The 13505-nt window shown below is 51.0% G+C and overlaps 3 protein-coding genes and 1 non-coding gene across 4 annotated transcripts; all 4 read right to left on the reverse strand.

The window, feature by feature from the left end:
* Positions 1-247: 247 nt before the first annotated feature.
* SMAC4_06956 (uncharacterized protein) lies at positions 248-4215 on the reverse strand. Its single transcript, XM_003349071.3, has 2 exons — positions 3440-4215; positions 248-3374 (listed from the first exon to the last, which is right to left on the reverse strand). Exon 2 carries the CDS (start codon positions 3235-3237, stop codon positions 883-885), a length of 2355 nt encoding a protein of 784 aa, XP_003349119.2. The 5' UTR covers positions 3238-3374; positions 3440-4215; the 3' UTR covers positions 248-882.
* Positions 4216-6056: 1841 nt separating this feature from the next.
* SMAC4_06955 (uncharacterized protein) lies at positions 6057-7445 on the reverse strand. Its single transcript, XM_003349070.2, has 3 exons — positions 6868-7445; positions 6685-6795; positions 6057-6604 (listed from the first exon to the last, which is right to left on the reverse strand). Exons 1-3 carry the CDS (start codon positions 7174-7176, stop codon positions 6344-6346), a joined length of 681 nt encoding a protein of 226 aa, XP_003349118.1. The 5' UTR covers positions 7177-7445; the 3' UTR covers positions 6057-6343.
* Positions 7446-10055: 2610 nt separating this feature from the next.
* Positions 10056-11560, reverse strand: SMAC4_06954 (uncharacterized protein). Its single transcript, XM_003349069.2, has one exon. The coding sequence runs from the start codon at positions 11535-11537 to the stop codon at positions 10062-10064; it is 1476 nt and encodes a 491-aa protein (XP_003349117.1). The 5' UTR covers positions 11538-11560; the 3' UTR covers positions 10056-10061.
* A 1729-nt stretch (positions 11561-13289) lies between these two features.
* Positions 13290-13377, reverse strand: SMAC4_14135. Its single transcript is given in 2 exon segments — positions 13290-13325; positions 13341-13377. It is a non-coding gene; the product is annotated as a tRNA-Lys (tRNA).
* Between the last annotated feature and the right edge of the window lie 128 nt (positions 13378-13505).

The raw sequence follows: 13505 nt of genomic DNA on the forward strand, positions 1-13505 counted from the left end.
TGACTTGTCGAGTGTCTGTCTGTCTCTCGAGTGTCGAGACTCGAGAACGAAACTAGCGTTTGGACGTGGCCAACACTCGTGTGTTCAAGTAGAAAGAGTGAAATGAACGTGTAAAAGGTAGAAAGACAAAAACTTACTCGAGGTCAAGGGTTCCGAGCAAGTTATTAGTCGATGCATCTCAACCCGTCCGTGGTGAACAGCACTGTTGCCCTCCCGCATCATGTCTCATGAGCACTGTTAGCATCCGCTCCATTGTACCTGAAAGCCAAGAGTCATTGTTCAATGTCCATTGTGCGCGGCTGGTAACGCGAATGCTTGTTTCATGGAGACTCAATGGACGCGGGATGGCGGCAAGTTCCATTGTCAGTCTGTTGAAAATGAAAGGGTGTTGCTTTGTTACCTCGAGGCCACAACGGGACTGGGGTACGTGGCAGACACCACGTTCGAGTCTAGACCAGCATGTGCTGACTGTGGACAACGTTGAGTTTCAGTACTTCAGCGTCGTCAATCTATGTCATAGAATGTGGCAAGCGGCTTGTTAACAATCCTAATGATTAGCTCGTGATGTGAAGGCGGGTTGAATGGCCGGCTGGAGCTGGTAGGCGCTTCAGATGATCCTCCAAGGCCACGGATGACACTCCGCAATAACCCACCCGTCCAAGCAGGAACAAAGCAGTGAAACATGTGTATGGAAGTGTAAACGCGCTTTTCACCGTGTAATGCAACGAAAAATACAGATTGTACAATGCTCGAACAGAACTCACCGCCAGACGCAATGCTGCCACTGAATCCCCCCAACAGACACTTCAAAACGCTGCACAAATCTTCGCTCATCAGAAACAACTGCACATACACACTTCCTAATGCATCCAACCCGTGGCCCTAAGCCCCTTTCTCCTCCAACCTCCGCCAAAAGTATAGATTCGTGTCCCCTCGTTCTCGTATCGTCTTATCCCTCGCAAAATTCCATTCGAACCCCTCCCACTCTCCATCCTCCTTCGCCCTCTTGAACACCACAACAAAGTCCTCCACCTTCAACCTGTTCGCGCCTCCAACTCCGGTTGGTATCAGGTCTGTCATCGGTTGGGCGAACGTCATTGTCTTTTCTAGCCCTGTTTTTTCTGATGGATTCTTGGCTTCGCGGAGCAGGTACCCGTACCCGACACCGTATAGACGCAGGATTAGACCCTTTTGCTCTGCGGTGATGGTGATGAAAATCTTTTGCGTAAGTTCGTACCTCCCTTCTAAGCCCGCTGTCACGGTATCTCTTCCGCTTGAAGCTGGGTCCAGCTTCCGAAACCGGGATGCAAGTGAGTTCTCATACCTCGCCAAATCGTAGAGATAGTCAATCTGTATCGCCCGGGCCATCTTTTCCGTGTCTTCGCAAGCCTTCTTGACTGCCACAACAACAGATCCAGTGTCTTGGCAGGAAGTTAAATCTGACTCAGCCAGATAAAGACATTCGGCCAACAACATCCCACTCAGGTTCGCCGCATCGAGTAAGAAACCTCTCGTGTTGCAGAGCACCACCACGGCTGTTTCACGATCTGGGAGGAGCCAGCAGAAGGATGTGGCACCGACCATGTTGCCGCCGTGATAGAGGGCGAGGTGTTTCTTGTTCTCTGGGTCGGTGAGCGGAGGCTTCTCGAGGTCGTTGATGTCGACGGCGTGATGCTCAGGCTTTTTGAGGAAGAAGGAGTAATCTAAATTATCGCCATGGATCTTGCTTTGAATAGCGCTCTCTAACCTTCTGGAATTGTCGCCATCCGCCCCAGGCCATCGTGGTCTGGGTAAGGCCTTCCGCTCTTCGGGGGTCATTGGCACGGTGACGGTGTTCCAGCCGCCGGTATAAGTGCATGTGTTGTTGAGTGGATCCGGGGTGAGTCTACTCTCCATGTGACTAAAGAGATGGTTTATGCCTCGCTCGAGACGAGTCTTGAGGTGATCCGGGTAAGGGAGCAGTTTGCTATCTCTATCCCGCTCCTCTCGTCTTCCGTTGTAGACATCCATGATTGCGCTGTAGAGCTTGAGGAGGTCTGAGGTGGTAGACATGACACCTGCTGCCGCGGCGAGTGGCAAAGGCCCCGCAGGCCCGGCGCTTGAAGCTTGGGATGGGGGAATCTCGACGGATTGTGGAATGTTGCCGTAATGTCTGTCGAAGCATTCTACGACCTTGGTCCTGGAGATTAATCCGTCTGCATCTGTGCATTGCTGGAGTGTTGGCAGCACAGCCGTCACCTGGACCGAATGTGACTTGGCAAAGGTCTTGGAGATGTTTCTCTCGGCTTCTGTCACCCCGATAAAGGTGTTGTGCATCCCAAGTGGCTCCAGAACCTGATTGCGAACAAATTCCGCCCAGGACCCGGTCTTCCTCTCGATAATTGCAGCCAACAAGGCAAAACACTCGTTGGAATAATTCCGATTGTAGACGAATGCTTCATTGGACGTGTAGTTGTCGTTTGCTGGAAGATGCTGAAGAAGGGACGTGATAGGTTCAATGGTCTTCCATGGCATATCACCATCGGGGCTCTCCCACAAATTCGTCAGCCATTGAAATGAGGAGCGTAGGTCTAGAAGGTCGGCAATGGTAACCTCTTGATTGCTGTACGTCTTCGTTAGACTGGATCTGTCTTTGAGTTCCGGCAAGACTGTTGAGACCGGAGTGTCGAACTTGAGCTGATATCTCGGAAAGTCATCCATCAGAATTCCCACTGCCGTGGAAATGATTGGCTTCGACATTGATGAGATGAGGTAGACCGTATCTTGATCGGGGAGCACGGAGACCCCCAGGCCCTGTGCCCCCACGTTGAGGAATTGTTGGTGGCCATGATGCAAGATTCCTATAGAAGCACCCACGCTTCCGGAATCTTGAAACAGCTTCCCGATAGTTGGCTTGGTAAGGATCAGAATCTCTTCCACGGACAAGGGCAACGAGGGCTCCTTGGGAAGAGTTGTCAAATAGCTGATGTCATCGATGAGAGTACTTGTCGCTGATACTTTGGGTGAATATGGATTGTCGATGGCCCTTATCGAGATGCTGTCTTGCCGATGGCGTTTAGTGACATCAGACATTGGTTGGTGTATGTCTGTATCTCTCTTCCCAATGGCTTCCTCATGAACAACTTCTGTTGTTTCATGGCGGAAGCCAAATACTCGTGAGACAGCCAGATTTGTGGCAGCCATGCATTCACCGAACACCTCCTCGACAACGCCAGAGGTACGCGAGAGAAACCGCATTGTGAAGAGCCTTTGAGGTCATCAGCGCCGATAGCAAGCTAATAAAGAAGTCGATTAACAAAGGAGCGGCTGAACAAGCTGCTGTCGTCGTCACGGCTTTAGATAGCGAAGCCTCATGAACTATGGGAATGAGCGATCTGGAGGCATGTCAGTAATCACCACCTGGCAAGGGATACACCTGTGTATTGTGAAGATCGCCTACTGTAGTAAGTGTAGCGTAGTTCCAGGAACACGAATGGAAGTTTGATGAGCCATCGTGATTGCTTCTCTCATGCATGTATCCTCTTTGCAGGACACCTATCCAATCGGCTCGTCTTGATCACCATACGCAGGAGAGGACATGCCAGATCATGCAAGCTTCCTATGCCTCCCGCCGGTCTCATGTACACCCCCACGATTTGCGGCAACATGGCATGGCACCACCCTATCATGAAGCGGCGCATGGCCTATTTCGCTGTATAGTCCTTTATAGAATGTGGGCGGCCGTCGGACTTGTGGGAGCGAGCTAACCGAAGCCGGTGAGGACGGATCAAATGAAGGTTTGCTCCTCAGCAGAGTGTTGGTCGTGCGGCAAGCATCCTTCCTTGGTTACGCGAAGTGTGACTCCCTGGCTGGGTGATCGGCCTAGGAAGGAAAGGGATAGGACTGATATGCCAAGGATCTTTGGCAGCCTTTGAGGTGCACTGCCTGGTCCGTGGATCCCAGGCACATACCCGCCAGGAGTACAGTATCACCGTGAACTGGTTGGGATCGAAGTGACACTGAGCGGTAGAAGACACACAAACAGCTGAAGTATCTTTTAAGGAAGAGGTCTCGATGCGGTGAGATAAAGGCCAGTCCCCATATAAGCCCAGTTGAGCGGGAAACGTCATTGACGGGTCAGATGGGATTATCATCGTGTAGAGGTAAGGATGGTCGGCCCAAGGCGCCGAGGGAGGTCTGGAAGGGCTTGGTGTTGAGCAATCTCGGGCAAGCCGATGGAAGACTGAAGCAAATTTCTCCATGATCAATGTGCTCACGCCGGTATAAAATGATGTGTCGTCCTTCAGTTGGTGCTTTGCCACGTTGGAGGGAAGGATTCGCGCCATGATCGATGTCCAAATCAGCTGCCAGGATTGGCTAGGGGTATGGGATTCTTCAGCACATTGCAGCTTATGCCAAGCTGCTACCTACACCCAACTGCTGAAGGGCGTTGATGAAGCGAGTGTACCGTAGCTGTCAGTTAGCACGGAAAACACGCCGTAGCCGCAAGCCCGCAGCGACGCTAACGATCTCCCATGGTTACATTCTGTTGTTGTAATCACCATTCGCTAGGGCTTCGCTAGAGGCGTAGTCCGCGGCGCGGGCGTCCCAAGAAAATCTTCAGAGCTGAAAGGGCGGGGACCCGCGAAGCTGGTATTCGGCGCAATTGGTCCTTTGTCGAAGTATAAGAAAGCTGAAATGCACCGGCTCAGAAGCCTAAAAGCAGCCACGGGACGACAGCCAGGGGGTTGGTGTTCCGTCAACCCTCCATCTCTTGTCTTTGCCGGTCTTGACCCGTCTTGCCTGGTGTGGTTAGCAAAATGTTCTCACCAATCAATCCAGGCTCGGTAATGGCGTTTCATTTCCCACAGGATCAAACCGGCCAAACGTATTTTTCCTCTGTTGAGTAATGGATGGAGGGAAGGGGTCTGGTGCTTTCACCGGTTTCCCTTTGCATACGGCCTCTTCCCGAAGGTGATTAGCCGTGTTGGCAACATCAGATGAGAGCTGAAGGGCCACACCGGACTAGAGGGAAGACGCGAGATCGGAGGGCGGTGAAGGGCTCGGTCGACTCAACGACTCCATGATGTGCTTACCAGTCAGGCCAGTCGACATGACTGAACCCAATCCCCATGAAGATACGGACGGCATTGGTGAGAGAGATAAGTCAACTGACCAGCTTCGCCCCTCCGCTCCGCATAATCCCGAACAGACTGATCCTTTGTATATTTGGAATTACCGGAGAAGAGTCGGCATTGGTTGGTGATGAGCCATGGAAATGACGGTCGGCATTGATGCCTGTTGTTGAGTGCAGCTGTGTTGCTGATGGGATGGGATGCGATGTCGGGAACCAGGAAGTTGTGTTGTTGGGAAGAGTACTAAAGAGACGGAGGCGTCCGACAACGTGCGGTGTTGGTGAATTGGAGATCGATTAATAGGGAAGGAAAAGGGACGGTGCTGCAAGTATTCTATGCCGTCCGATGGACGAAATATGCTCTGCCACATCCCGTAGTGGCCTGCAAGGTACCGACGTACCCCGCCGATTGCCCGAGACAAATGACCCACACATCCGTGAGTGGAGACTCCGATCACCGCACCGGTCCGGATAAAAGTGCGGCGCAATCCGGCATCCGGCATCCGGCATCCGGCATCCGGCATCCGGCATTCAACTACCTTTACCGTACTGCTTAAAGAGGAAAGGATTAAGAATAAAACGTTGTTTCATTATCCATGTGGCTATGCCTGCCCAAAGCGCTAGGGAAATTGGCCAATCTCTTTACTGCTGGGGGCACCGGGGAAGCAGTCCAGCCCCGTTGTGGGAGGGTGGGGTCATACGGCGGGCGATATGGCCATGAACAGCGGACGATATGGACTCGGCTTGAAATTTCTTGAGCAGAAGTGTAGCAAAAAGATGATGAATCAGAAACACATTGGATGTTGAGGGAAGGTTCCAACACTACATGCACGTGCGACGACAAACAGCTATTTCCGTTCCCCCGCACGACACTGTCCCATGTTTGCTTTTAAAGATTAGTTAGATCACTAATTTTTTTGGATTTTTTTGATTCATAACCATATCATAAACCAAGAATGCGAAAGAACAAACAACGATTTAAAGATGGAAAACAAAACCTTACTATCCCAGAAAAAAGACAAATCATCCTCGCACGTCAGATTCCTCAAACGGTCCGTTCCAATGTTAGCCGCAACTGTGTTGGACAGTCCCTCTCCGATCTCTCCCTCGCAGTGTTGAGACTGTGAGTTGATCCCCCGCGTCTGCCCCTCACGTTGGCCCTCCGCACTCTTTTTCTTCTTTTCTCCTTCTTCATCTGAACCACTTCGAGAACTGATACCGGACAATCCATCATTCCGAGTGAGTCTTACGATCGCTGTTCGGGGGGAACTCCTCAAACCACTGGCGGCGTTCGTGCCACTCCGAGTTGGGGTCGTCCTTCATCTCATCTACCAGCCTCTGTCTTCTGCTGAAGTACGTCTTTCCGAGGGCGTTGGCGATGTTGTTGAGATTAAAAACAACGGTAAACGTGATAAGGCAGACAAGAGAGGTAGTTGTAATAAAGGGAATGCGGGTTTTGTTGTCGTTGATGTTGGGAACGGCCCAGGGTGCCTGTTGAAGTGCAAGCAGTGTGTCAGCAACCGCTGGTCATAATGAAAGGGGGGTTGGATGAAGTCGAGTTTAGGACTCACCACGCAGAACCCCAAAGGGAGGTAGAAGATGCTGATGTAAGTGAGAAGCTGGACGTTTTGGCCGAGTCGAGTTGAGGAGCGGCTTTCTATGAGAGCGCTGGCGTTGAAGAGCTGTGCGTGCGAGAAAGCTGTCAGCATTGGCAGCCAAAGGGACAGGCAGGGAATAGATTTAAACTGTCTTACCCCGTCGCGAAGCGTCTGCACCATGCCAATCTTGGCTCCGAACTCCGCCTGGATATCCTCCAAACCTTGTCGAGAACGTTCACCCTCCTTCAGAAGTATTTGGGCATGCTCAAACATCTCCCAGTCTGTGGCCTCTTCAGTACACCAGACTGGGTCGATTCGGGCTTCGCGGAAGAACTTCCATTGCTTCTGCGTGTCGTCAAGACTTGCAACGAACTTGTTGAGACAGCTGATGGTCCAGATATACAGCCTGGATCGAGTGAGCTTATCGTCGTCGAATATCAGACGTGTGTAAACTTCGGAGTCCATAAAGTCTTCGTCCAACGGCTCGTCAAAACATCTCAGCAAGCTCACTCACCTTCTTTCAACAGTGTTCAAACAGTGGACGATGATATGTAGTTCCATCAAAGAAGCCTCATTTTGTGAGAAAGTGCCATAGAGTGATCTCCAAAACCCGAAGCCCGTTGGAGTGAGTACCAATGTCGTCCAGTAATTCTTCATCGACTGATTGAAATCAGAGCTGTTGGTAGTGTCGTCTCCAGTCTCCGGTATCTGCGCAGAGTAGACGTGAGTTTGGGAGAACCATATTGTGCCGAACCGTTACAAGCACAGGAGTATTATCGCTGGGATAGAACAATAGAGTAACGGAGTAGTAGCCGAAAGGTACTGGTAGGTTGTGATAACTATTGCTTGCTGAAGATCCGGTAACAAGAGGCCTGGGGAGGCCTTCTTTTATACCGGCCTTCCTGGACCCAGGCTTAGGACCCGGGACTTCGGGTCCTCCCTTCGGGTCCTACCTGATTGGTCATCTAGTCTAGCCTACATAGGATTCTCTGATTGGATCGTAACACATATCACGGAGCTCCAAAGCATGACATTTTACATACTTCTACCTCGGGAACCGTCTTTTTCTGGACCGTAAGAATCTGCAGTTGGCATTAGCACAAATAAGGTAGACACATAACATTGGGAGGCATACCGTGACTGCACTCTGACGAAAAGCTCTCTCGTTAAGTTGTTGCTTCGCGTTGTCAGATGTGCTATGTGTCCTTGAAGCGGTCGATCTCGTGTCTTGCCTTCCGTACAGCGTTCCGATCCTTTCATTCGTTTGGTGGACAGTCATACATGTCCTCTTGCCTTCAAAGAAAATTTCGACGTCCGATACCATCTCGTAGAACGTTACATGGAAGGGTGGTCTAGTCTGATAAGCAGCTTCTTTGTATGGGTTTGCTAACCGGCTACCCCCTCTTCGTTTACATTCTAGATGCCGGTAGATTGCTTGCGCTACCAGGTTCTCGCGGTAGTCCCAGGGGGGCAGCACAAAGTCAACGGGCCTTGATGTCGTAGTCACATCTTTGAAGCCCTCAAGATGGCTGATGTTGAGGGGCGTGGCGGTTAGTATTGGTAATCGATGACGTGACCCGCTAGACAGAAAGTAAAGACAAACATCACTCTGTTCCAAGCAGCGGTACCTCCGCTGGCTGGAAATGTGTCCTTTGGAATGTCGTCTACCTTATTCCATTCAGGATTCAGATCTCCCTTAGCTAAGTGCCGAAAGTAGGTCAGCATTAGAGCATTTAGAAACCTCAACATTCTTAGGTACTAACTTTTGGGTTGTTTGATCCCATAGGGATCGCCCTCAAGTGGCCCATGTTTAATAGGAATTTCTTTGACGTAGGATATATAAAGGTTCGCATTTTCATCCGACAAAGCAATAGTTCGTTGGCTGAAGTCCCAGACCGTAAACTCTCCATGTTTCATAAACTCCATGAGGAAGTCTGAAAGACGACGTATTTCTCCCTTCCCTTGCTTAGTCATGAACTGTTCCCGGAGGGCTTTGCTGTCCGTAGATGTCAGAGACCTTTCGCTTGCGTAGATTTGCCAACGTAAGGCGTCCATGTACTCTCTCCAGAAGAGGTTATAGGCAAGGTCAATCCTTCCGTCTTGGGGAATCATGTGTGCAATTTCGAAGGGGTGCCGCCCAATACCATCTTTGTGTCATTCTGAGCGAGCAGACTAGATGATGCTGTCATTGAAATCGTACCAGATCGCCGGGTAGTACGAGAACTTGACCCGAATGGGTTGGCACGAACGGTATTCCGAAGGGTCAAGCAGAGGATCAATTTAATGACTATTGAACCATTTTATTGCAGGAATAGTGGCATAATGGCAGTGCGCCTGGTATTCTTATTCGCCAAAGAACATCTTGTCAATATCAGTTATCACTCCTCGCTCAGATGAGTGCCAACTTACTTTCTACAGTGAAATCGCACTCATGTAAGTAAATGACGGCATTGGGAGGGCATATTCATTGCTTGCTTACAAGGTGAACCTTCGAATTGATCAATTATTTCCAAAGATTAGCGGATATTATTCAGTGGCTGAGTGTGGTTTTGGATTGATTACCGGATAGAAACGCTGAAACCCGTGCTTTGACTGTTGCCTAGTAGTGAATTCTGTCTAGCAGGCGTCAGTAACAAGAGTGATCGAAATCACAAAGAATAATTCAAATTCTGATTGAGTATAAACCGGCCGTATTCTGCTGACCTCCGGTAGCATTTTCCAGGGGCTTTCTTCCGGCGGCGAGCGCGGGGGCTCTGCGTCTCTCTTGGGCTTACTGCCGGTGCGCCGCCTTAGACGGAACAACGACATGCTCGATGATGGGAACGAGGCTGGATGGTATATTGGATGAAGGTAATCATATCGCCTGCTGAGTTCTTTGGTGGTCAAGTTGAGTATGGGCAAGATGTGGAATTCCTGTCCTTTTGTGTCTCGACAGTCTACGCAGCGGGGAAGCGAGTGGTGTTCTGAGCTGCATTTTATACAGTACATTTTGAGATCTGGCATTACCAACACGGAGGTCAAGCGGGCGCCCGCCGGTAAAATCACCATCTGTTGAACGTGGTTGTTGGGGAGACGGAAGCTCGTTTTGACCTAATTCGAGTCGAGTCGCCCCGGTCGTGGATGATTGGCGCTTCACGCTTGCCATTTCGATACTCCTCTGCCTACCTGCATCTTCCACAGCGCTTGCCATCTCGTCGCGTTATCGGCTGCAATGCTCCTTATACTAACATTTATGAGTGGCCGTGTTAAGTCAATTTGTTGTCGACGATCTCATCCCAAAGATAGTGCATTGCTCCTGCCACAATAACGGAATGGGAAACATGAAAGCTGCACGCAATGTATTAGAAGGATCATGTCCAAGGCGCCACAAACCTAACAAGATGACTATTCGACACCTTCACAGTCTCCTTGGCCACCGATAACACCATTTCCCACTTCAGCTCATGCGTCCTCCGAATATTGTACGTCGTGAAATCCGGATACAGGAGCGCAGTCATCTTGGCCGTCCCGCCTTTATACACCAACTCCATTGGGTTGAACCTTAATTCCATCTCAGCACCAATATCTCGGGCCGGTGGTTCACCTTCTGGACCAACAACTGCAGCTGAGCTTGATCCTCCACCTCCACCTCCCAACCCCTCCTTTTCGCCCTTCTTTTCTTTCTTTTCCTTCTTCCCCTTCTTCTCGTCCCCATAATCCACACCCACAGCCCCAGCCGCACCCGCAGCCAACCCCCTATCCCAAACCGGCAACGCCATCCCCTCCTCCCCTTCCTTCCAGTTCCAGCTCCACTCAAAAAACTTATCAGTCCGATCGATAAACCGATCCGCAACCCACATGCTGTTGACCTTGACCTCCGTCCTCGCCTTGACCACCAACTTCAAACTAACAACATTCACCATGGGACTTCTCTCCAGCTCCCTCACCTCCTCGCTCGTCTCGTCCGCCGCGCCGAATTTCGGCACAGCCGCCACCCGAAATGGCACCGGATCCACGCTGCCCAGCTGAATTACGCCTGGCGAAAGTACCAGCACGTCGAAGCTGTACTTGGGCACTTTGGACGAGTGAAATAGCTTCAGCGTCTTCTGCTTGAAGGATAACTCCACGTCGCCCTCCGCAAATGCCGGGATTAGCCGCTGCGTGCGCACGCCCTGGCGCTTGATAAAGCGGTTTAAGCTCCACTCGTGCGGCAGCAAGGGCGGGATCGGTGGTGGACGAATGGTCACGGGCAAGACTGCCGATGCGGTCTTCTTGGCCGAGGGCGTGCTGCTGAAGCGCGAGGTGTGCTGCTCGAAGAACTCGGCCTGCAGGACGTACTCGACGTAGCCTTCGATGCCGTTGGCCCAGAAGGAGCCGACCTTGGAGTAGAAGGTGAAGGGAAGCTGGTGGGAGGTGATTTGCTCGGCGGGGTCGATGGGGAGGAAGGAGTATTTCTGCTTCTTCTTGGCGCCCTCGCGGATGGTTTGCGGGTTGACGGGCCCCGTGGGGAGGGATAAGGAAAAGGGCCATGATTCGGCGCGGCTGCCGTCTGGCGGGATGTGGATGGGCCCCTTGAAGATGGTGCGGTTGAAGGCGGGTCCGGAACCGAGCAGGTCGAAGCGCGTGCGCACCGTGTGGTGCTGGCTGCCGTTGCCGCTGTTGGTGGTGTAGTCGACGCGCACCTTGGTGCGGCCGTAGAGCTTGATGCTGACGAGGGCCTCGGAGGACACGACGTGGCTTCGCCGGAGGACGCGGCCGGTGATGGTCTCGCCCGGGTTATATTCCCGGTTGGGAACGTCCAGCTCTATCGCCAGGTCCGGACTTGCTTCGATCACGGCCAGGGGCATTGTGAAGATAATGCGGGGTAAGTCGATGAATGAATTTCCAAAACCAAGAGGTGAGTCTAGAGTGTAGGAACCCGAAGAGTTAAATATCTATCCCATTCCCCGGAAAATCTTACCTTGGAAGACGCCATATAATTTCACCGCAAATTCATTGGGTTTGCCGGCGCCTGGCGGTTGTCGATGTAATCCTACAGCCCCGGTTTGCGAGGCGCAATCCGACCCGAGACCCCTCATTGCCCGACTCGGGCTTACACGACCTAGGAACACTGCCACACCTTGCCACATCCAACACTAACGCCTTTATCCATTGAAGTCTTGGCTGCTGCCTATGACGATCAATCCATTTGGTTCATTCCATTGTTGTGACAGTGAACAAGTAAGCGCCAAAGGCAATAGAGAAAACGAAGGTGATGTTGTTGATGAAAAGTTCAGGGGAAGAAATTTTAGGCGGTTCTTCATTCTGCTAGCAGGCAGCAGTGCATTTATAATTTTGCGTTGGTACACCGCACGTTCCTCTTCGCTAGGATCCAGACCTCGCACTTCTTTTCGTGGACTTGCACGAGAAAGGCATGGCGCCAGACACTCTGGCAACAGCACACTGACGGCGGTGGCGCCGCTGACAACCTTACGGGGTTTTTACGGAGTAGAGGGGTGGAGGTTGGACATGGCCACGATATTGAGAGGGTTACGGTGGACTTGGACAGGCTCGTTCACCGTGCAAGGAGACGGGAGGAGGCCTTGCGGGAGGAGGAGAGCGAGAGCGAGAGCGGAGAGGAGTGATTTTGTCATTTCTTTTATCTTTTCCTTTGTGCTACAGGTTCCGTCATATACTGGCGGCTCGCCCACTGGGCGATTCGATTACAAGTGTTGGGCCGCGTTTACGCTATGGGCAACACATGATTTACATTGGCAGTAGGCCTCGGTTTGCCCTCGGATTAATGGTTTTGGTGGACAATTAGGGCACTGCTCTAAATTTTGTATGCTAGACTCACCGGTGCGGCACGTCTCATGCCCTACGGGAGGCGGAAGTAGACGTTAAAAATAACAACAACAACAACAAAACAACCGCACGTTCCTCAACATCCTCCATTAATCTGTCCGTAGCATAGCACGCTTCGGTCTAGTTATTTACGCCGTATTGAGCCACTCCCACATGCTTTAAAAGGAGAATAAAAGACAAAATTGCCAGGGGTTGAAAATAAAGACAGAGACAGTCTCTAAAGCATGATAGTTTATTTCGTTGGTGCTGTTTTATTGGACTTTTTAGACTTCTGCTTCCCAAGAACATGTGGTTTAAGTGTTAGTGCACGTTAGCGCTCCCGCGGGTGAACCTGCACCGTTCGGGGAACCTGAGCAATCTCCATTGATCTGAAGCTTCTTTTCGAAGTTCGAACACACTCAAACTTCCTTGGGAAACGGTGATCGTGATCCCTTCAGTTTTTAATAACACAAGATTAAGCCTAAGAAAGCATAGATGAGATCTCCAAACAAGACAAAAGGGCAATCAGACCGGGCAGGCAAATGAGACTCCATAATGGGTTTGACGAGCAGAAAAATCCACCACATTGAGAATCAGGTAGAGTGTATTTGGAAAGCAGCAAACAAACGCCATAAAAAGATCAAAAAAGAAGAAAAAAGATCGAAGACCAAATGAAAGAAAACGTGTCTGATGATGCACTCTGCAAGTGCAAACTCAACCTGGAAAAAGACCCAAAAAAAAAAGAAGAAAAAAAGAAATTGGAACGACGGGAATTGAGCCCGACGTGGGGGTCGAACCCACAACCTTGAGATTACGGAAAAACTCCTTAAGAGTCTCACGCTCTACCGATTGAGCTAGCCGGGCAAGCGGCTGATCAATCATTCCTTAATGATGGAGGACGCAGTGACCGCCTATATAAACGCAGCATTTCCGCATCCTACAAACGCCAACATGGGAAACATGATGACTCGCCATGGTCACTCGGGAATAGT

The sequence above is a fragment of the Sordaria macrospora genome, chromosome 7 (assembly GCF_033870435.1).
Source record: "Sordaria macrospora chromosome 7, complete sequence".
In the NCBI taxonomy this organism is placed as follows: Eukaryota; Fungi; Ascomycota; class Sordariomycetes; order Sordariales; family Sordariaceae; genus Sordaria; species Sordaria macrospora.